A 21,729-nucleotide genomic window follows, 5' to 3' on the forward strand; every position below is an offset into this window, starting at 1 on the left:
ATCTGCATTTCAGGCCCCTGGTTCCCCTGCAGATAACAGGTTGTTGAGGAATGTAACCTGTCCTGATGGCTTGAGGCAGATAGGGCTTCAGGCAAGCTGCTGTTTTAAAGAAAGCATGTGGGCATCAGCACAGGGGAGCCAGTATGTAGAATTATTTCCTTAACCCCACGTTCCCATTACTCACCATCACCTGTGTACTGGGCAGCCCCTTTCTCTGAATTGTCAAAGCTTTGGTATGGCCAAAGGGTTGTGGGAATTGAATTGTGATGATGTTGGTGGCTAAAATGGTTACCTTCCTGCTGTGTGCAAAGGTTTGCTGAGTTCTTTTACTTGCATTAGCTCCTTCATACCTCGTAGTAACCCTATGAGGGATGCTCTTGTCCACAGTCTTCAGATGAGGAAGCAGAATGGGTGTTTTATTTCGTGACACTGGGGTACTTTACCACTAAGCTACATCCTCCAGCGTTTTTGTTTTCTTTTGAGACCGAGTCTCACTAAATTGGAGAGACTTGGCCTCAAACTTGAGGCCCTCCTGCCTCATCCTTCCCAGTAGCTGGGACTACACCATGCCTGGCTTTGGAAATGGGTTTTATTTTATTTTATTTTATTTTTTAAAATATTTTTAGGGGGCTGGGGATGTGGCTCAAGCAGTAGCGCGTTCTCCTGGCATGCATGCGGCCTGGGTTCGATCCTCTCAGCACCACACACAAAACAAAGATGTTGTATCCGCTGATAACTGAAAAATAAATATTAAAAAAAAATCCTCTCTCCCTCTCTCATAAAAAAAAATTCTCTCTCTCTCTCCCTCTCTCACTCTCTCTAAAAAAAATATATATATATATATATATATATGTCTTTTAGTTGTCAATGGACCTTTATTTTATTTATTTATATGTGGTGCTGAGAATTGAACCCAGTGCCTCACACATGCCAGGCAAGTGCTCTACCACTGAGCCACTACCAGAGCCTCTGGAAACGGGTTTTAAAAGAGCTACAGTTGTTAAGTTTTGCTGTGTGCAAAGTACTTTTTGGTCACCAGCTCATTTCATCTTCACACCTTCCCTGAAGGCATCTTATCCCCTCTCAGAGGTGGGAGATAAAGGTCAGAAAACTGAGAAGAGTCACAGAGCTTGGAAATGAGGGACCCAGTATCCAAACACAGGCCATTTGACTCCAAAGCCTGCATTCTCCACCACCAAAATGGAAGGTCTGTGTAGAGCATGGCGTAAATCACGCAGATAACCAGCTGGGGAGGGCAGGGAAGGCGGTCAACTAAGAGCTGTTTAATAACGTCATTCCCAAGGCTACCCCAAGGACAAGATGGGAAAAGAGATTAGTGGTAGGTGGGGGCAAAAAGTCTACCAAATTCTTGCAGGCAGAGGGACACTCTGTTTCAAGATCCATGACCCTTCTCTGATGGAGCAGTTTTTCCTGATTTAAAACAACAGCATCAAAGCTGCGTCTCAGTCCAGCATGCAGCCAGGCTGTGCAGGCCTGGCCTAGAGGACAGCATGTGGCTTGGGTCTGGCTGCTGCTTCTGTGAAAACCAGAATCCAAGCTGATTGGAACAGGACATCCCCAGCCACCTGCTGGGACAGAGGAGCCAGGGCTGGAGGGCAGGTGAGGAGGCGCCCCCAAGCCTCTCTCCAGCTGTGTCCTCTGCACACCTTCCCTGTCCTATTTTCCATCTCCCTCTTGGAGATCTTTGGAATTCTTTGTTTAGAACCTCTGCTTAGTGTCTGAACAATAGTCCTATAGAAAAGTTGTAAATTTCTTGCCAATAATTATAAGTAAAGCAGAAGAGTTTTACCTTTAAGAGTGAAAGAAATTTAATACTCCTGGAATTCAAATATATCCAAATGCTGTGGAAATTATAGAGAAATACAGTGTAGCATTTTCCATTGTGACCTTGGTCCATGGAACTCATTAGTTCCCCGTGACCTCTCTCCTTGAGGATCCACCTGGCAGAACCAGATCCTGGAGCATCCCAGTCCCTGGCAAACTCACTGGGGACCTGGGCTCATTCTTCTACCCAGATGGCCCCTGACTTGCTGTCTCTGACTCAGAAACGTACTTCAGTTGTGTGGAGGGGCTGCCTCCCACAGTAAAGCGCTGTTCGCTCAACACCGCCCACAAAGTATTGCCCTGCCCTTCTCCTCTACAGACCAAAGGGCATGGAGGCCAATGCCCACGTGGAAAAGAACTCGCAGCAGCTGGAGGGCCAGCCCTGTGCACTGAACAGGCTTCTAGGGCCAAGGGACTCAGGGTGAGGGCCTATTGGTGGCTATAAGGAGGCCCAGGAAGGAATCATGTTGTGGTGGCCCCCTGCCTCTGCACCATGTGGCTCTGGGTGTCGTCTGCACTGTCAGGCAGAGTGGGCTTCCCCTCAGGACACCGGAGAGAGAAACAGATGTGTCTGTTGGAAGAAGCCCCCTGGTTGGGTCTTACTGGCCTGGTCACTACAGAGTAGTAGGGCCTTTTTGCCAGATTTAAAATTGGAGGGCAAATTAGTGTGTGTTGTTGGTTTTTATACCATTACTTATCTTTGGTTTTCAAGAACTAATATTTATTAAGACTTTGTCAGACTGGTTCAGTGGGTGTCATTTCTTTCTAATGAATAGCACAAGGCTTTTTTTTTTTTTAACTAGGGACTAAAACCAGGGGTGCTTAAGCACTGAGCCACATCCCTACCCCTTTTTATATTTTGAGACAGGGTGTCATTAAGTTGCTTAGAATCTTGCTAAGTGGCTGAGGCTGGCTGAATTTGCGATCCTCCTGCCTCAGCCTTCCACAAGTCACTAGGATTGCAGGTGTGCACCACCGCGACCGTGGGTCACATGGCTTTCTTCTTTGTGAACCTAGATAAGTGGGCTTATGTGGTGTTTAGTCTCAGCTCAAAACACCATGTGCGGGCTGGGGATGTGGCTCAAGCGGTAGCGCGCTCGCCTGGCATGCGTGCGGCCTGGGTTCGATCCTCAGCACCACATACAAACAAAGATGTTGTGTCCGCCAAGAACTAAAAAATAAATATTAAAATTAAAAAAAATATATTAAAAAAAACCACCATGTGCCAGAGTAAGGACAGGGGCTTTCCTTCCCTCTGGTAGTAGGTTCCCCAGCAAGACACAGTAGCTATTGATGTACATAATTGATCACTTTGTTTTGTTTTATTTTAATTTCTTTAAAAGCTACAGATAACCTCCTTGAATATTTATTTTAAGAGAGAGATAGAGAGAATTTTTTGATATTTATTTTTCAGTTTTCGGTGGACACAACATCTTTATTTTATTATATGTGGTGCTGAGGATCGAACCCAGCGCCCTGCGCATGCCAGACAAGCGCGCTACCGCCTGAGCCATATCCCTAGCCCCTGATCACTTTGTTAACTGTTGAAAGAAGGAGGCTTACTAGAGCAGTAAAGCATACTTCACTGTATCCTGTATGTGGAGAGCAAACAGGTTGGAAGGTGACTGACAGGCTCCCGTACAAGGCTGGTGCTGATCATCACGTTAAGTACCATCAACTGTTCTCTAATGGAATCTCTCTTTCTTCAGGCTTCTTCTGAAGAGCTGAAAGCTGCCTACCGGAGGCTGTGTATGCTTTACCACCCAGACAAGCACAGAGACCCAGAGCTCAAGTCACAGGCGGAGCGACTCTTTAACCTTGTTCACCAGGCTTATGAAGGTCAGTGCAGGGCTCGGCGTCCCGAAGCTCGCTGATAGCAGTTACTCGATTTTTAAGAGACTTGATTTATAGAGGATAGAAAATGAGAGTCCTTGGAGGTGTGTAAAAGAAGTGGTTAGTTGAGTGCTTCTTACTGATGGAGTCCTTTGTGAGAGCTGCATCTTGCTTTGGAAATCGATACATGTCCAGTGAGTAGAAAATGAGAGCCCAGGTGCAGCAGCGACTGTGGTGTGAATCAGTGTGCATGCTTACTGGCCGCCTCCAGGGGGAACTTTGGAGGGAAGCACCATCATTACAGGGAAGCTTTCTTTGTTCTCTTTTTTTATCTGAAAGCAGTTTTATTGCTTCTGCAGCATTCCCTTAAAGAAGGTTCTGAAAAAAAGAAAGAAAACGTTGTTAAGAAGGCAAATAGGAAGACAGTCGGGTGGTTCAGGCTTTCATCCCTAAATCTTAGGTGTCAGGAAGAAGAATTGTGAGGTTTGCTTAGGAAATATTTAGTTCACTGGTGGGTTCAGAGTTTCTCTTTGGGTGATGAAAACTTCTGGATGTAGTGACAGAGCCTAACACCTCAAGTGTGCTCACTGCTGCCAAAGATCATACTTGGAATGGGTAAAACGTATACTGTCTACATTTTATCACATTCTTTACAATAAAAGCCAAAATACATCAAATTGGGCTGGGGATATAGCTAAGTTGGTAGAGTGCTTGCCCCACATGTACAAGGCCCCAGCAACACATACACACAAACACACACACACACAAATTAAATCACTTGATGTATGAGGACATATGCCAAATAAAGTAAGTTATTCATTCCAGAACCACTTGGTGTTTGCTTCTTACCCAAAGAGACCAAAAATTGGGGGCTGAGGTTGTGGCTCAGTGGTAGAATGCTCGCCTAGCTCATGAGAGGCCCTGGTTTCAATCCTTAGCACTGCATAAAAATAAATAAATAAAACAAAGATTTTACAAAAGAGAGAGACCAAAAATTAGATGGTATGTTTCTTTACACAATAATAAAGACTTCTTGTTGCAGACATAATAGCATATGTTATTTTACCTTTTACCAGGAAGTTAGATTTTAATGACCAGTAAAAAAAATCAGGCCTGGTAATAACAAATGTGAGCACTTGGTCTCGTGTCATTACCAAATTTCATGCTGTTCAAACCACTTATGTGGCTGTGTTCCAAAGTCTTTTTATTGCATTCTGTTGTCTAGAAGGTGCATTGATTTTACTGTTGTCCAGGTTAACAGAAAAACCCGCCCATGCTTGTGAAGATGCCACAGCAGCAGACCTGGTCCCCAAATTTTGCCTAAAAGGAGATGAAAATAAAATAGTGAATAGATGTTTTCTTATTAAATTCTAGAGATTAACTCAAGAATTCTTGCTTCCATTTTTCCAGTGGTCAGCATTTCTTTCTTCCCCATAAGGTTTGAATATGGATGGACTCATTTACATTGTTTTTTAATTAGGCCTAAAAATACATGAGAATTCTCAAGGGAGAAAAGATGCAAAGGTCCTGAGCAGCTTGGCAGAGTGGTGGGCAGACTGTGACTACTCTTGGCCATTGAGGGCCCCTGATCCTTGCCAAGTAATCTTTCTGACGTGCTTTACCTGGTGTGACCAACAACAGTAAGAGGGATTGGTACCTTTTAAAATAATTCCAGATGAAAAAGAGAGGGACACTCAAAAAGTGTAGACTGTCTCAGGAGATATTAACACTCTTTAGAGTAAATTATAAATCAGATTTTTCTTTAGAAAATGCAATCAACTTTCAGACCAGCATATTTTATATACTGTGACAGAAACTGGCCAGATTATTTCAGGAACAGCAGCCCTTTATCCTGGCTTCCTGCAGGTGCACCTTGTGCCCTTTGTCCCTACAGTGAGGAGAAGCCTGGACTGGGCAGGTGGACTGCTCTCGTTTGTAGCCACTTTTAAACCAAGCCTGGGTTGGCAAGGAAGCACATAGGAGAAAAGAGGCCCAGAGAGTGACACGGGTCTCTGGGAAGAGTGGCCAGGTGGGGGCGACAAGGACATTGTTGCCAGTGTTTTCAGAAAGGATTGAAAAGAGAATTTTGTACTTGGTAAACATGTTTCATTTTTCTTGTTGCAGTGCTTAGTGACCCCCAAACGAGGGCCATCTATGATATATATGGAAAGAGAGGACTGGAAATGGAAGGATGGGAGGTAAGAGAAACTGTACATGTGGCGTCCCAGAAAAGTCATTAAACAACTACAAAACAGCACCCCACAATCTGTGATAAGGCCTTTGAGATTATTGGAGGTGCCACAGGTCCCTTCCTCACCTTGTATTTTAGTGTCCATGGTGGAATTCTAGACCTCATTTTGCCACCCTGTAACTCTCTGAACTTTGGCAAATCTGCAGTCTGAGGTGTCTGTAGTTTCCTAACCTGTCAAGTGAAAAGGAAGAAATGCATGGCACCCCAGGTGTTCAGCCTGAGATGGGGCTGGGGAGCCCTGGAAGACAGTGACTTGGTGGGGGGTGCAAGTCTGCCTGCACATATTCCCTTCCTCCCTCCACTATCTGTCCATGCCTTTCTCTACCTTCATGATGAGTAACTGCGCTTAGGAAGTGTCCCTGCTGGGAGAGTTAGGCAGAAGGGACACTTCCTAAGCGCAGTGGAACAGAAAAATCGAGAGTATTGTCTGTGATCACCTCTTCAGGTGTGATGGATGATGTCATGATGTCGTCAACTGTGATACGTGAGACCAAAGGTGCAGCGACTGTCTGTGAAACAGGTCGCCTGGCAGCTGTGGTACGGGAAGAGATCCCTGAGATGCAGGCACTTCCCATTCTGTTTCTTTTTTTATTATTATTATTTATTTTTTAGTTTTAGTTTTATTTGTTTTTATTTTTATGTGGTGCCGGGAATCGAACCTAGTGCCTCACATATGCTAGGCAAGTGTTCTACCACTGAGCCACAACCCCAGCAGCCCCCCTGTTTCTTGCTGTCAACAGAGGAGCATGAGGGGCTCAGGAAGAAAACTGGACATGGAAACTAATTGTAAAACTAAATTGCAGGTCTGGGGATGTTGTTCACAAAATAAAGATGTTGTGTCTACCTAAAACTAAAAAATAAATATTAAAAAAACAAACTAAATTGCAGCAGGAATGTATAGGTGTTATGACTTAATTCCATTAAAGAAATTTGGTTCTGATGCCCAAGAAATTTGGGCAAGCTGTTAGTTAATAACATCAGATTCACCTTCTCTGAGGTTTTGTGCCCCCTTTTCCCATCATCATATAATGTTTCCCTTGAAATTCTTCCAGTATTTGACCTCAGGCATGTGTGCCTGTCTCTTCAGATTCTAGCAGGACACCTCTCAAGCCTGAGGGTATGGGCAAGGAACACTCCCGTTTCCATTTCCCCAGTACTGGGGATTGAACCCAGGGGCATTCTAACTCCGAGCTGTGTCCTCAGCCCTTTTTATTTGATTTTGACACTAAGTTGCTGGGGCTGGCCTTGTGGGAGGCTGCCACATCATGTGACCGGCATTTTCCTTTCCTGATTGGTGAGGCTCTGTGGGTCACTTCCTGTGATCTGGCCACATCAAAGTGGCCATAGATGGTAGCCCTGATCTTGAGAGTCATAAAAATGTCGACAAATGTGTCTTCATGCGTGGGCGTGCCTTCCTACATACCCAGGGATCGAGTTGCCTTACCTGAACTTGTAACCCCTGCCCCTCTTGATCTGTTTTGGATGGAAATTTCTAAGAATCAGAGTCCCCCGCAATAAAAGACCACTCCCGAATGTGTTAGCTCTCTTGCCTGCCTTTCATGACATTCCTCGCTCTCCCATTTGGGGAGTTTGAGGCTGAGGGCAGAGGAGCAGTCCCAGGGCTTGAATTAAAGGTAAATTTAACTAATGGTAAATTTATTGTGTGCCTGTGTTTTATTTGATACCTTAGGAAATTCACTCAAACAACCTCTAGTTTAGCTGCCCACACTGGTCGGGGGCAGTAATTGTTGCCCAGAACATTGGGGCTGCTCCAGGAGAATTTCCAGGTTGATTGAGAAAGTGTGCTATAGAAATTTATTGAACTGTGGAATTTTTTGAAGGGTCACAGAGAAAGCAGACAGTTTTAGAGCCAACAATGTTAAAGGTTTATCACGTGAAGTGACCAACAAGCCTCACCAATCAGGAAAGGAAAATGCTGGTCACACAGTATGGCGGCCTCCCACATGGCCTTAAACTTGTGGTCTTGTGATCTTCCTGCCTCAGCCTCCTGAGTCTCTGGTTTTACAAGGGTATGCCACCATGCCCAACCCACCTGTGACCATGTTTTTATTGCCCTGTACAGTGAATTGTAGTTGCTAACATTTAAAACTTGAGAGGTATTTGGCACCCAGGCACACCCCTGTAATTCCAGCTACTCGGGAGGCTGAGGCAGAAGGATTGCAAGTTCAAGGGTCAGCTTGAGCAACCTAGTAGACCCTGTCTCAAAATAAAAAAGGGCTGGAGATGTAGCTCAGAGGTAGAGAACTTCTCTAACGTGATTAGGGCCCTGATCGATAGATAGATAGATAGATAGATAGATAGATAGATAGAGAGAGAGAGAGAGAGAGAGATAGTCATTATATCAGGCCGTTCGATCCTTTGCTTCTCCTGCGTGGCTTCAGAAAAGCAGTGGGTTTGTGGTCTCTGGTTTGATGGAAAAAGTGGTGCCTTGTGCTGCAGTAGTGCATCATGACTCAGTGTAAAGTCTGGTAGCTTAGCATTTTTTTATTCCAAAAGAGGACATAGAATCCTGTTGTATTTATTAAATTTCTCAGTTTTAAAGTTTCCTTAATGTTTTAAGACATAAGTTGATTGAAAGTTTGAAAGGCAGAAGTGAGAGCTGTAGGCCCCCATTACATATTCCCTTTTCAGAGTCTAGGGTTTTAGTTCCCAGGAGAACCATTCCAAGTCTCCTGAGGCATTGGAGTCTTCTGCATGATTTCCTAGTGTCATCTCCCCAATTAGAAATGAGGCAAAACCATACACACAGCAACGAGGCCATCACAGGTGGTGAGTGGATGATTTGTAATAGTATTCTTTTTATATTTATTTATTTATTTATTTTTAGTTGTAGTTGGACTCAATACCTTTATTTTATTTACTTTTATGTGGTGTTGAGGATCAAACCCTTGGCCTTGCACATGCTAGGTGAGAGCTCTATCACTGAGCCACAACCCCAGCCCCTGTACTGGTATTCTTTAGTAAACTACTTCAAGTAAAAAAAAGTTCTCATTGGTCAGAATTGGCTTTTTTCATAGTGATACTAAGCCTTCACTGCAAGACAAAAATGCTTTCAAGGCAGGATACATGAAGATGCCACCCAAGATATTTGCAGTGACCATGGACTCCAGCACAGTCCTCAAGGACTTGCTCCAGCTGGGTGAACTGTTCCCACCCTGGATTCTCCCTCTGCAGTGGTAGCTGTCACCCCAGCAGGGTGCCATACCCACTTCCTGCTCTGTGTATTCTAGGCTATCAGACTTCACCAGTCACTGAGGGTACCCACTTTGTACCTGTTTAATATGGAACCTGTGGGTGGTGAAGGGTGTTGCTGGTGTCCTGAGATCTCAGCACCCATGGGGAGGGGCTGGCAGTCTGCTCCCAGCAGTCCTACCACTTCCATTTTATGATGGATGCTGGAGGAGAAATTGGAGCTTCTTTGGCTTCCATGAAATATCCATTAGATAAGTTTTCACTTTTTTCCTTAACCTTCAAGACTTTCTCCTTCTCTGGCAGGATTCCAAAGCAATGAGATGTAATCATTTCCAGCTTGAAAAGTCACCCATGTTAGTGCTTGGAGTTGGTTAACATTGTTGGTACAAATGTCCACATTGAAAACAAAATTTGTCTTTTCATTAAAATACCAAAAATCTAGGACTGGCGTTGTGGCTCACTGGTAGAGCGCTTGCCCAGCATGTGTGAGGCACTGGGTTCAATTCTCAGCTTTGCATACAAATAAATGAATAAAACAAAGGTTCACTAACATCTAAAAATAAATTTAAATAAATAAAATAGCAAAAATCAATTTATTTATTCATGGTACTGGAGATTGAGCCCAAGTTCTTGTGCACGCTAGATAAGCTCTCTACCAGCTGAACTCTGTTCTTAGCCCAATGAAAATCTAACTTTGAACTGTGCTTTGATGATGTTGACTAGCAGGGGCAAGTGGAATGGAAAACATATAACTCAGCTCACCTACAAATGTCATTTTCAAAACTTATGTTTAGGGCTGGGGATATAGCTTAGTTGGTAGAGTGCTTGCCTCACATGCACAAGGCTCTAGGTTCAATCCTCAGCACCAAAAAAAAAACAACAACAACAAAAATCACAACAAAATTTATAGTTAGAGTTGGATCCTTTGGCCTGGGTTATCTGCATTTTGCAATCACAGTATTATCTCTGTTTCACTTTTCCCATCTTGGATTGGAACCCAGAACAAAGAGAGGATGTTAGTGAAAAAAATAGTAAAATCTGAGAAATCTGGGTTTAGTTAATAGAAATGTAATAATGAACTGGGCATGAGGGCTCATGCCTATAATCCCAGTGGCTCAGGAAGATGAGGCAGAAGGATCACAAGTTTAAAGCCAGCCTCAGCAAAAGCGAGGCGCTAAGCAACTCAGTGAGACCCTGTCTCCAAATAAAATACAAAATATGGCTGGGGATGTGGCTCAGTGGTCAAGTGCCTCTGAGTCCAATTCCTGGTACCCAAAATAAAAGAAAAAGAAATGTACTAATGTTGGTTTCAGATTTGACACACGTTCATGATTACATAAGATGTTAACATTAAGGGAACCTGGATAAAGAGTATACTAGAGGGGCTGGGGATGTGGCTCAGGTGGTAGCGCGCTCGCCTGCCATGCGTGCGGCCCAGGTTCGATCCTCAGCACCACATACAAACAAAGATGTTGTGTCCGCCAATAACTAAAAAATAAATATTAAAAAAAAAAGTGTATACTAGAACTTTCTGAACTATCTGCAACTATTTTGAAGTTCTAAATTTCTAAAAGTATTCCAAAATAAGAAATTGGCTAATATCATAGAATTTTCAAACCAGATGGCACCTTGAGAATTTTATTTTTTTGTTTTTTGTTTTGGTACCAGGGATTGAACTCGGGGGCACTTAACTACTGAGCCACATCCCCAGTCCTTTTTTGTGTTTTATTTAGATACAAGGACTCACTGAGTTGCTTAGGACCTTGCTAAGTTGCTGAGGCTGGCTTTGAACTTGCAATCCTCCTGCCTCAGCCTCCTGAGCCTCTGGTATTACAGGCATGTGCCTCTGCATCAGGCAGAATTGGGTATTTTAACTGTCCTCCTGTCATAGCAGGAAACTGAAACTTACAGAGGAATGACTTGCCTCAGGTTGCCTGGAGGTTAGCAGTTGTGTCAGACGGAGGCTAGGTTTCTGTTCTCTTTCCATTTGCCATCTCCCCTCCAAAATGTCTGTATTCCTTTCTCCATAAGGTGAGGCTTCCTGGCTAGTCTAGGGATAGAGCTGTGGCAAGTGGTTCAGGTGAACAACACACTTGTGTAGATTCTTGGGCTGCATGTGATGCTCTCTGTTCATGAGAAGCAGAGAATATGTGATCTTTACCAGCTGCAATACTGTACAGGGTGCTGTATTCCTGGATGCTTCTAAGGACTGCCACAGTGGGGAAGAGTGGCCCATGGCCATCTTAGTCCCCATCTACTCTCCAACATCATGTCCTCTGTTCACAGAAGGATGTGAAGTATCCTGGATGGCAAAGGCCTGTGGGAGCCAAGAGTGAGATGCTTGCTTAGCAAAGTGTCCTCCACTCTTTGGAGGGACCAGCCGCTTAGACTTGGCAGTTAGCTCTGATTATGCACCAACTATTTGCAGAATTATTCAAAATATGACTAGAAGCCAAGTTCAGTGGCAGGTGCCCGTAATACAGGCTACTCAGGGGGCTGAGCCCAATCTGGCATTTTTTGGATTATTTTTTTCTGTAGCTTATCACAGAGTACGACAGGAAGTAATTTGCAGCTATTAATTCCATCTGCAAAGAGTAAACAGCTAGAATTCCTGAAAACATATCTTTTCCTGCTGTGACCTCTATGGAGCCTGGCATGTTTAATATTTTGATTTCCTGCAGGATATGAACAGATTTAAATTATTAGAAACTTGCACATTGGTTTATTTTTTTTTTTTTAAATGGTGTATGCACACATTGATGGGGTCTGTTAATGTTGCTGGTTAAAATATGGCTAAGCAAACTTTTGCTTGGGCTGGGGCTAAGTGGTAGAGCGCTTTCCATGAGGCACTGGGTTCGATCCTCAGCACCACATAAAAATAAACTAAAGTATTGTGTGTCCATCTACAAGTAAAAAAAAAAAAAAAAAAAAAACTTTTGTTTAACCTGTTTTTAAAACCAGGCCCTGTTGAATGGAAGGAACAGTTATGGAACCTTTGGTCCAAGTTGGGACTGTGTTGATTCCCTGGGCCATGTGGAGGAGCCACCTCCCTTCCAGACCTCCTGGCTTCACACCCAGACCCTCTTGTTCCTGGTGATGGATTTCTTAAGTCATTGGCAGGGGCCAGATAAATTGTGTTTGCAGCCATAGCCCACTTAACCTCATGAACAGCATTTAAAGTATTTTGAATCATTTTTTATGATTCTTCAAAGATAAATGTAACAATTGACTACATAGTTTCCCTGAAGATTTTTTTTTTCTTCCTTCAATCAATGAAGGGAGAGACTGACAGGTTAGAAGGTAATGGAAATTGTAGATTGTGCCTGGCTTTCATTCCGGCCAAGGTGGTGGCCTTGGGTATCCACTGATAGGCTCATGGGCCCTTGGTGTTGGCAAACTGGGGCGAGGGACTTGTCCTGTCCATTTAGTAAGACCAAGTATGTTTCCTGAGGTCCCAAAGCAATCTCTGCCATGCCATTTAGGTCTTTTTGTTTTTCTTAGGTGATTTTAATAGTCTTTTTTTTTTTGAACCAGGGATTGAACTCAGGGGCACTCATCACTGAGGCACATCCCCAGCCCTTTTTTGTATTTTATTTAGAGACAAGGTCTCACTTAGTTGCTTAGCACCTTGATAAATTGCTGAGACTGGCTTTGAGCTCATAATCCTCCTGCCTCAACCTCCAGAGCCTCTGGGATTACAGACAATGCACCGCCGTGCCCAGCTAATCTTTTTTTTTTTTATTTTAAAGCTTCCTTAAAAAAAAATTACCTCTGTCAGGCGTGATAGCACACTCCTGTAATCCCAGCAGCTCAAGAGGCTGAGGCAGGAGAATCACTAGTTCAAAGCCAGCTTCAGCAAGGGCGAAGTGCTAAGCAACTTAGTGAGACTCTGTCTCCAAATAAAATACTAAAAGGGCTGGGGATGTAGCTCAGGGGTCGAGTGCCCCTGGTATCAATCCCTGGTACCAAAAAAAGAAAAAAGAATCACCTCTTCCTTTTTAGCAATTGATTTATAATATTGAGTTATTTGAGGGGAAAAGAATATTACTCACCCCATCACCAAATTGAACCAGGAATTGAACCCAGAGCTTTGCACAATGCCAGGCAAGCACTGCCGCTGCTTTTTTCCTTTGACCCTTTTATTTATTTATTTATTTATATTTTATTTTGATGAGACTGGCCTCAAATTTGCAATCTTCAGTCTCAGCCTCCCAAGTAGCTGAGATTACAGGAATATACCAGTGGGCTGGTTTTCCTTATTTATTTATTTATTTGTTTTTTTGTTTATTTTTCTGTTCACTTTCTAAAAGTAGAGGTGGACAAATATCTCAGCCTTTTTGGATAAGCTAGTGTCTGTGTTTATTTTGTCCATCAAGTGGAACAAAGTTTATAATATGGTCACATTTATGTTAAAAATGTTCGTATATACACAAATGCAAACACATACATATGTAAAGATTTTTAGGAAGAGACATAAATAATTGAATATTAACCTATGATTGGGTTAGGGATGCTCAGTAGTAGAGCATTTGCCTAACATTTACAAGGCTCTGGGTCAATTCCTAGCACTACCAAAAAAAGTTTGTTTGTGTGTGTAGGTTACCTAGGATAAGAGGGAATGTGTACTGGGTGTAGTGATTCACACCTGTAATCCCAGCAAGTCAGGCGACTGAGGCAGGAGGATCACAAGTTGGCAATTTAGCAAGACTCTGTCTCAGAATAAAAATTACAAGGACTGGGGATGTAGCTCAGTAGTAGAGTGCCCCTGGACTCAGTCCCCAGTACTAAGGGGGAGTGGTAAAAAGAAAGAGAAGAGAAACGTGACTTTTTTATTTACTCTGTACTATTGGTTTTTTGCTATAAGAATAATTTTTAAAAATATTTTTAGTCACAGATGGACACAATACCTTTATTTTCTGTATGTATGTATGTATTCATTTATTTATTTTGTGGTGCTGAGTGAGGATCGAACCCAGTGCCTCACGCATGCTAGGCAAGCACTCTGCCACTGAGCTACAGTCCCAGCCCCCATGGGCATATATTTTTTAAAAATATGTTTCAAACTCGGAACTCTCTGGGTACGTTTTCTCCTGTCACCTATCACTTTAGATACTCTGTCAGCTACACCTGCAGACTCTCTGTATTTCTTCCACCAACACGGAATATGCACTTGGATGTGCTCCCTTGTCCACAACTGAAAAATAACAACCTCTTTTGTGTCCTTCTCCCAGCAAACCGTTTCTTGCAGTGCTTAGGACTGTACAGTCATAAGTGGGACCCCGAGCTGTCACATGGTGCAGTTTCCTTTTCCAGAAGAGGCACCGGAGACCCTGTGGCTGTGTCCTTCTGTGTTTCTCCCCACAGTCATCTATCTGAAATCTCATCTTGAGCTAAGACTAGGATGTCATGGGATGTTCCATGCAATGGTTTTGTCACATTGTGGGAGAAAGGGTCCCAGAAGTCTAGAACACCCGACCCTCATAGCTTGAGATCCTCTGGTCCTATCAGCCCACAAGGAGTGTAGTGACCAGCCAGAGTCATGTCTGAGTTCATAGCCAGAATTTATAACCAGGGACTCAATTAGAAAATTTAAACTGTGAGATTTTCTTTGTAAGATTCACGCAGCCTCAAAGAGGTGGCTTAAAGTAAAGAATGTCAGACTGCAGAATGGCAGTTATCAAAAATACAAACAGTAATAAGTGTTGGAGAGGATGTGGGGGAAAGGTGCACCATGCACTGCTGGTGGGATTGCAGACTGGTGCAATCACTTTGGAAAGGAGTATGGAGATTCCTCAGAAAACTTGGAATGGATCCACCATTTGGCCCAGGTATCTAACTCCTCAGTTTATACCCAAAGGGCTTAAAATCAGCATGCTGAAGTGACCTAGCCACTCCAATGTTTATAGAGCTGAATTCACAATAACTAAACTATGGAATCAACCTAGATGCCCATAAATAGATGAATGGATAAAGAAACTGTGGTATATGTAAACAATGGAATATTACTCAGCATTAAAAGGGAATACAGTTATGGCATTTGCAGGTAAATGGATGGAGTTGGAGAATATTATGCTAAGTGAAGTAAGCCAAACCCAAAAAACTAAAGGCTGAATGTTTTCTGATTAGTGGATGCTGATCTATGATTGCGGGGGTTGATGGGGCATGGGAAGAATGGAGGAACTTTGGATCGGGCAAAGGGGAGGGTGGGAAGGGGTTATGGAGGTAGGGAAGATGGTAGAACGAGATGGACATCATTACCCTAGGTATGTGTATGATTTCACGAATGTTGCATCTCTACACTATGTACAACCAGAGAATTGAAATGTTGTGCTCCATTTGTGAATGATGAATTGAAATGCATTCTGCTGTCATGTACAACTAAGTAGAAAAAATAAAAATAATAATAAAAAAGAATGTCAGACTGTGGAGAGTTGAGGGAAGTCACACACTACAGTTCTGGGAGGGTGGCAGCACTCTCTGTCCTCTGGGGTCCATGGTGGAGAGCTCGTCACAGCTCCCCTGACATCTCAAGGTCCCGGGGCAAGCATGGTAGGCTCTCCAGCAGCCTGTACATGCCAAAATGAAGTCATTCAGAAATTCTTTGCCTGTTTTCCTCGCGTCCTAGTTCTCAGCTGGCTGCCTTGCTTTGCCTGCAGGTTGTGGAGCGGAGGAGAACTCCAGCGGAAATTAGAGAAGAGTTTGAGCGACTACAGCAAGAGCGGGAGGAGAGGAGGCTGCAGCAGCGAACCAACCCCAAGGTAGCCCGGCCAGTGGTGGGACAGGGAAGCCTCAAAGACTGAGGGGTGGGTAGGCTTTTATGGTAACTGTGCACCAACGGGGTGGGACAAAACACTTGCCTCACAGTGGGTTCCTCTGGAAGGTGGCTCTGGTAGCCGCTGCTGTCCTGGAGCAAGAGTTTCCAGCCAGATGGAGGGAAGACAGAACCAACCTCCAGTTCTCCCAGAAGCCAGGATTCCCCAAGCAGAAACTCAGGCTGGTTCTCCCACAGCTGTGCTGCCCAACTCCTTGGCGTTAAAAATCAGCACAAGACAGTGTCAGGAAGGGACAGGCACCTAACCGCTCAAACATGAGGCTGACAGGACAGGGATGGCCAAATGATGCAGACGATGTGGGGCATTCCCAGATTCCAACAAGCAGGGGTCTCTGCTTTCCTCACCCCAGGACGTGGGAGCCATGAACACAAGTCACCAGACTGTCTTTGCAACGTAAGTGACCAAGTCCCCAAAGAGCACTACAGAGGCAGAGTTACTCTTCATTCCAAGTACCATGTTCTTTTCTTTACATTTCTTAGGGAGGTTGTCCTGAGAGTGTGGGATGGCAGCTGTGCCGAGTGACGGGATTGTGGCCTGGTGTACTGTCCAACTGTGTGGTCAGAGGACTCGGCAGCCAGGCCCCTCCCTGTGGCCAGCATGGTCATGCAGAAAGCCTGTCTCTCGTGATGAGGGCTAGTAGCCTTCTCCTGGCTTTTTTTCTCCAGGACTCCCATAATCTGTCAATTCAATTGCATTGTAGGAAGGAGAAATTAAGCCAAATAAAGTATTTAACAAACAATTATTTTTCTTTAAATCTTCTAAAAAAGAAACAATGACAGCTTAGACTGGGAAGCAGAGAGTAAAGTGAACCTCTGATTAAATTCGTTCTAGTAAAAGACCTTATTTTCAGAACAGGCCTGTATGTTTGAACCCTACATTCCCCAGTGTATATATTTTAGTTATCCTGCAGGGTCCTAGAAAAGTTGGTTTCAGAACATCTCAAAGATGTCAAATTCCAGATGTGCTCAAGTTTCTTGTATAAAATAGCATGGTGTTTGCATATAACCTGCACACCTCCTCCTGTGTGTCTAAAATCGCTTCTAGATTACTTACAATGACACAGTGTAAATGCTGTAGAGACTGTTGTTATGCTGTATTGTTGAAGGAGTAATGACAAGAAGAACGTCTTTGTTTAGTACCAGTGGGAATTTTCTTTCCTGAACATTTTCAATCCATGGATGCATGGCCGTGGATACAGATGGCTAATGGTATTTGTAAATGTCCACACACACTTAACTCATAGCAGGTAACAGCTTTAGTTGTGTGGAGCTATCTCTTAATCAGAAGGAGGTAGGAGGTGAACCCCAGCTGAACTGAGCCAGGGAACTTGAGGCAAAGGGAGACTCAGAAGTCTCTGAGGTGTCCCAGCTGTTCCAGCAGTTCCCTTCTGTGATCCCCAGGTGGGCCCAGACCAGCATTCTAGGGGTGTCCGGCTTAAAATACCAGTGTTGGCAGCTGGGATGAGGCGGGCAGAAAGTTGCCCTGGTGGCTTTATTGTCTTGGCTACATTTGTGCTGCAGTCGAAGCAGTAACAGGGAAGGGAGGGTCCCGAGCTGTGTTCCTGTGAACACAGAAGCCATCTGGGAGTGCCTGGTTGTGCGTGGTGGTTGTGTACTGGGACTCTGTGCACATGTGCCTGCAGGCCCTGATTCTGTGGAGTGAGAGCACAGCTGGGACCATTTTCTGCAGGCATGCAAGTTATTTTAAAATTTCCACTACTTTGCTACTTCCATAAACTGCTTTGAAATAAATAAAACATTTTCTAACCAGAAATAGTGATAACCAGATGTTGGCTCTGAGGCATTTTGTGGAGAGGATTGGAGCTAGATCTTTTGTTCCATTTCCAAAGTGTTTTTTTGTTTTTCTTTTCAAGATGAGCAGAAAGGTTTGGAACATCTCCTTCTGAGAAGAAAAGGGTTTTCTTCTCTTAACAGGTCCACACTTGATAATCGTAGGAATCCACCTGTCCACTGGACCCCTCAGTGGACTCCAGCTTGTAGGGGAGTGGCAGGCTGGATGCCATGTGTGATCTTGCATCTGACTCTTGGGAGGGTGTGTCTGTCTTCATCAGTGGGAGTCATTAGGATTTTGCCTCAGGATAGGTGTACAGAGCAAAAAGTCCAAGTGGAAATAGGGAGGTGAGAAATGACTGATGCAAAAAAAAGCAGGACCCAGCACACTCTTTGGCCTGTGTTTAGTTTTCTTGTGGGTAAAATTAGAACATCCGTCATGCCTGCCGCTCCAAGTTGAAAGATTGAGTAAATATGAAGTTGATGTTATGAGAAAAAGATAACCCTGATTTGTAAATACAAGTGACACTGGTACCAAGGTGAGGTTTGGAGCCTAATTTTATTTTAGCCATATAGCTCTTCCTTTTTTCTTCTACCACTGAGCCACACCCTCACCCCCTGATTTTGTTTTGGTGTTTCACATGGCTCAGTCAGCCAGTTTTTGCCCCCTGGAAGCTGGGGCTGCATGTGAGATGGCTCCTAACATCACCCTCAGCCTCCTCCTGTGGTCAGGCCCTCGCTGTTTGCAGTGTGAAAAGTGCTGTAGGGTGCAGAAGGAGAAGGTCATGTGCCAGCCTCCAGCATACACCTCTCCATCCGATGGCGGCACACACGCCCCCCACCACACACACAAGCACAAGCTAGAGACAGCATGGAAGAGCCTTGGGCTTGGACACAAGAGCCCAGGATCCAGATTTGGACTCCACCTTTCAATCCGTGCTTATTAGGTGCCTTCTCTGGCCTCAGCCCAGTTTATCCCTTGGTGAGGTTTGCCGTGAGAGCCATCATGTAAACTCAAGTCCTTGGACCCCACAGTCCCTAGTTCTCACTACCTCTGTTTGGGCTTTCACTTTGCCCTATGGAAAAAGTCCTCTGACTGCACTTACTGCTGGAAAACGCCCAGCTCAGGTATTCTCTGGGGCCCTGTACAGAAAGCCAGTGTGGGGAGGCCCTGGGTTCATCCAGGAGGATGGGTGTGGCTGTGGAATCGGATTGGACCGTTCTCTCTCCATCTGGGGGCTTCTATTTTATTTGTAACTCCACCCACATCTTGCCTTTTAGAGGCTAAGATAATAGGACAGGGTCACTTCACACTGGATAGTTAGTTGAATTCCTTTCTTCTCTCACTACCCATAAGTCTTCTTGCTCTGTGGATAGTGGCTACTTCAGGCATCTTCAGAAGACAGTTGGATCACAGGCAGCTTGTCTGACTTTTGCTACTGAACCTTTTGGGGTTCCACGTGCAGCCAAGGACTCAGCTTGGAGTGCCTGGGGGCCTGACTATCTGTTTCCAAGGGTATATATGCCTTTATTCTTTACTCTTTTAAAAAAATATTTCATGGAGGTTGTTACATCATTTCCTGGTCTATTCCATTCTTTCTCGAAGGTTGATATAAACTTGGCAAGATCTCCTTTCTGGTTTTAAGAAGGCTCCATTATGAGTGTGGTTCATGTAATAGCTTAGAAACATAGTTCAGCTTTATCAGAAAAAGCTTAATATTATATCAAAGAAGGCTTAAATATCTTAAATCTCAAAATGTTTTTATAAAGATATATAAGTACATTACTCAAGCTTTTTTTTGGGCCTGTTTTGCCTTGGCCTATGATTATAACTGTCAGAGGGAGCCTGTGGTCGTGACTTAAGTCTGCTCTGTGGAAATGGCTTTGATGTCATAAAGCTGATTCTACTTGGCTGCAGGATAATAGTACAGGAAAAGCCTATTGAGCCCATGTTTGTTATGCTCAGTAGCAAGAAGGAGTCATTTACCATGTACAGAAATGGGCTGCTGCTGAAATTGAGAGTTGTAGAAGGAGAATGGTTAGGCCTGGTCGTTGGTGCTGGAAATGGGCTCCAATGTAGAGCTGAGACTCTGGAGAGCACAGGGGGGTTCAAAGGCAAAGAGCTGTTGCTAAATCAGTGCTCCCTGGAGGGCCATTGTCCCCGGTATGTGCATAATCTTGTATCAGAGGTAAAGACAGTTGGTGGGGGCTGGTGGTATTTGGGCCAGACTAGTTCTTGAAACTCTAGTAGGTTTTGAGTTTTATCCCCCATGAAATTAGCAAGTACAGGTTCTTTCTCTGATCACAGATAAAATGCTTGAGAGTCATTGACTATGGGAGCCATCTGGGTTTGTCAAAGATAAAATGGGCAAATTTCACATTGCCTCTTGTTGCCTCTTCTGGGGGAATTTGCAGTTAGTAAAGAGTTACTGTTGAGATTGCATTTGACAGAAATTCCTTGTTTCATCCTAATGATCAGATAAAATCATGAAAATGAAAATAATTGAGTGCAGATGGTGATAGATGCATTGATTAGTTTGTGAGAATCGAAAAATGCACATGTTCATCAGATCATCACATTGTACACCCTGAATGTGTGCAGTTTTCATTGTCAACTAAACATTTAAAACGTTGTTTTAAAAAAAGTGCAGCATTTCCTCTCTGTAGCCAAGGCTCCATTCCCTATACGGCTGGGGCTGGGGCTCAGCTCCATTCCCTGTTGGATGTAGTGAAGATGCTTCATACCCACAGATGACCCAGACCAGAGGACAGCAGCAAGTACCTACCAGCCCAGCAAATAAGGATGAAAGGGCTAAGCACAAAACAAAAATTACCAGCAACAACAACAGGCTAGCTTAGAAGAGGAGGGAAGGAGGAAATAGTGGCCTTTAATTGACTCATTGGCTGAATATTAGCAGCCAATTAGCATCTTTAGTGGGGTGCAGGGTAAAGAGGGTTGATTTTTCACAAAGTAATTTGAATTGGATGCCAATACCCTACAGAGCGTCATTCAAGGAGTGGACATCAGGGCTGTGTAGCTCAGTGGTAGCACTTGCCTAGCACATGTAAGGCCTGGGTTGCATCCCCAGCATTATGACAAACAAAGCAATACATTCAGCAGAGACTAAAACAGATGAAGTCCAGCTGTCATGGAGTAGCATTCTACCTGGGGGACAGGTTATGCACAGTGCACGGTGCATAAGTCACATCCTGATGTCATGGGGCAACTGGAGCAAGGTAAGGGGAAGGTCAGCAGGCTCAAAGAGGGTGTAGGCCTCACTGAGAAAGTGATGCTAGGACAAAGATGAGAAGAAGGTACCTGGGGAAGAACTTTCCAGTGGAGGGGAAGTGAATCTGGTGTGTCCAAGATGTGTCTAGAACAATGATGGGGGATTTGTAGGGTTGAAGTCTAAGAGGTATGTTTCCCCTCACTCTGCAGTGAAGCAGGGACCAGGCTTAATATGTGATGACCCAAGAGACCAGAACCAGCCAGGCATGGTGGCCACACCTGTGATCCCAGCGACTCAGGAGACTGAGACAGGAGGACCGCAAGTTCAAGGTCAGCCTCAGCAACTTAGCAAGGCCCTGTCTCAAAAAATAAAGAGGGCTGGGAATGTAGCTCAGTGGTAAAAGTGCCCCTGGGTTTGATCCCCAGTGCCAAAAAGAGAGAGAGAGAGAGATCAGAACAAGTAGCACTGACTGAATGTTTCAGGAAATGGTTTGAGCTCAGTATCAGGAGCGTTGAGCTAATGAGGCTGCTGTGAACTTATGGAAACAAAGCTTTTGTCGCACTGTCTCATCTTATAACACTATGTGGTGAGGACCTCTGTCTTCCAGAAGATGACATCGGGAGGATGGGCTATGTAATTAAGGTAAAAATTAGCCGGACATGGTGGCTCACGCTTGAAATCCCAGCAGTTTGGGAAGCTGAGGCAGGAGGATCACGAGTTTAAAGCCAGCCTCA

General features: G+C 44.2%; 1 protein-coding gene across 1 annotated transcript in view; it reads left to right on the top strand.

The window, feature by feature from the left end:
• Nucleotides 1-21,729, top strand: part of Dnajc11 (DnaJ heat shock protein family (Hsp40) member C11) — a 61,833-nt gene that overhangs the window by 15,041 nt on the left and 25,063 nt on the right. The window contains exons 2-4 of the mRNA XM_076861382.1: nt 3,555-3,684; nt 5,803-5,876; nt 15,799-15,900. Of these exons, the coding sequence (XP_076717497.1) occupies nt 3,555-3,684; nt 5,803-5,876; nt 15,799-15,900 (306 nt within the window). The remainder of the gene's footprint in view (nt 1-3,554; nt 3,685-5,802; nt 5,877-15,798; nt 15,901-21,729) is intronic.

Source organism: Callospermophilus lateralis, chromosome 7 (genome assembly GCF_048772815.1).
Source record: "Callospermophilus lateralis isolate mCalLat2 chromosome 7, mCalLat2.hap1, whole genome shotgun sequence".
Taxonomy (NCBI): Eukaryota; Metazoa; Chordata; class Mammalia; order Rodentia; family Sciuridae; genus Callospermophilus; species Callospermophilus lateralis.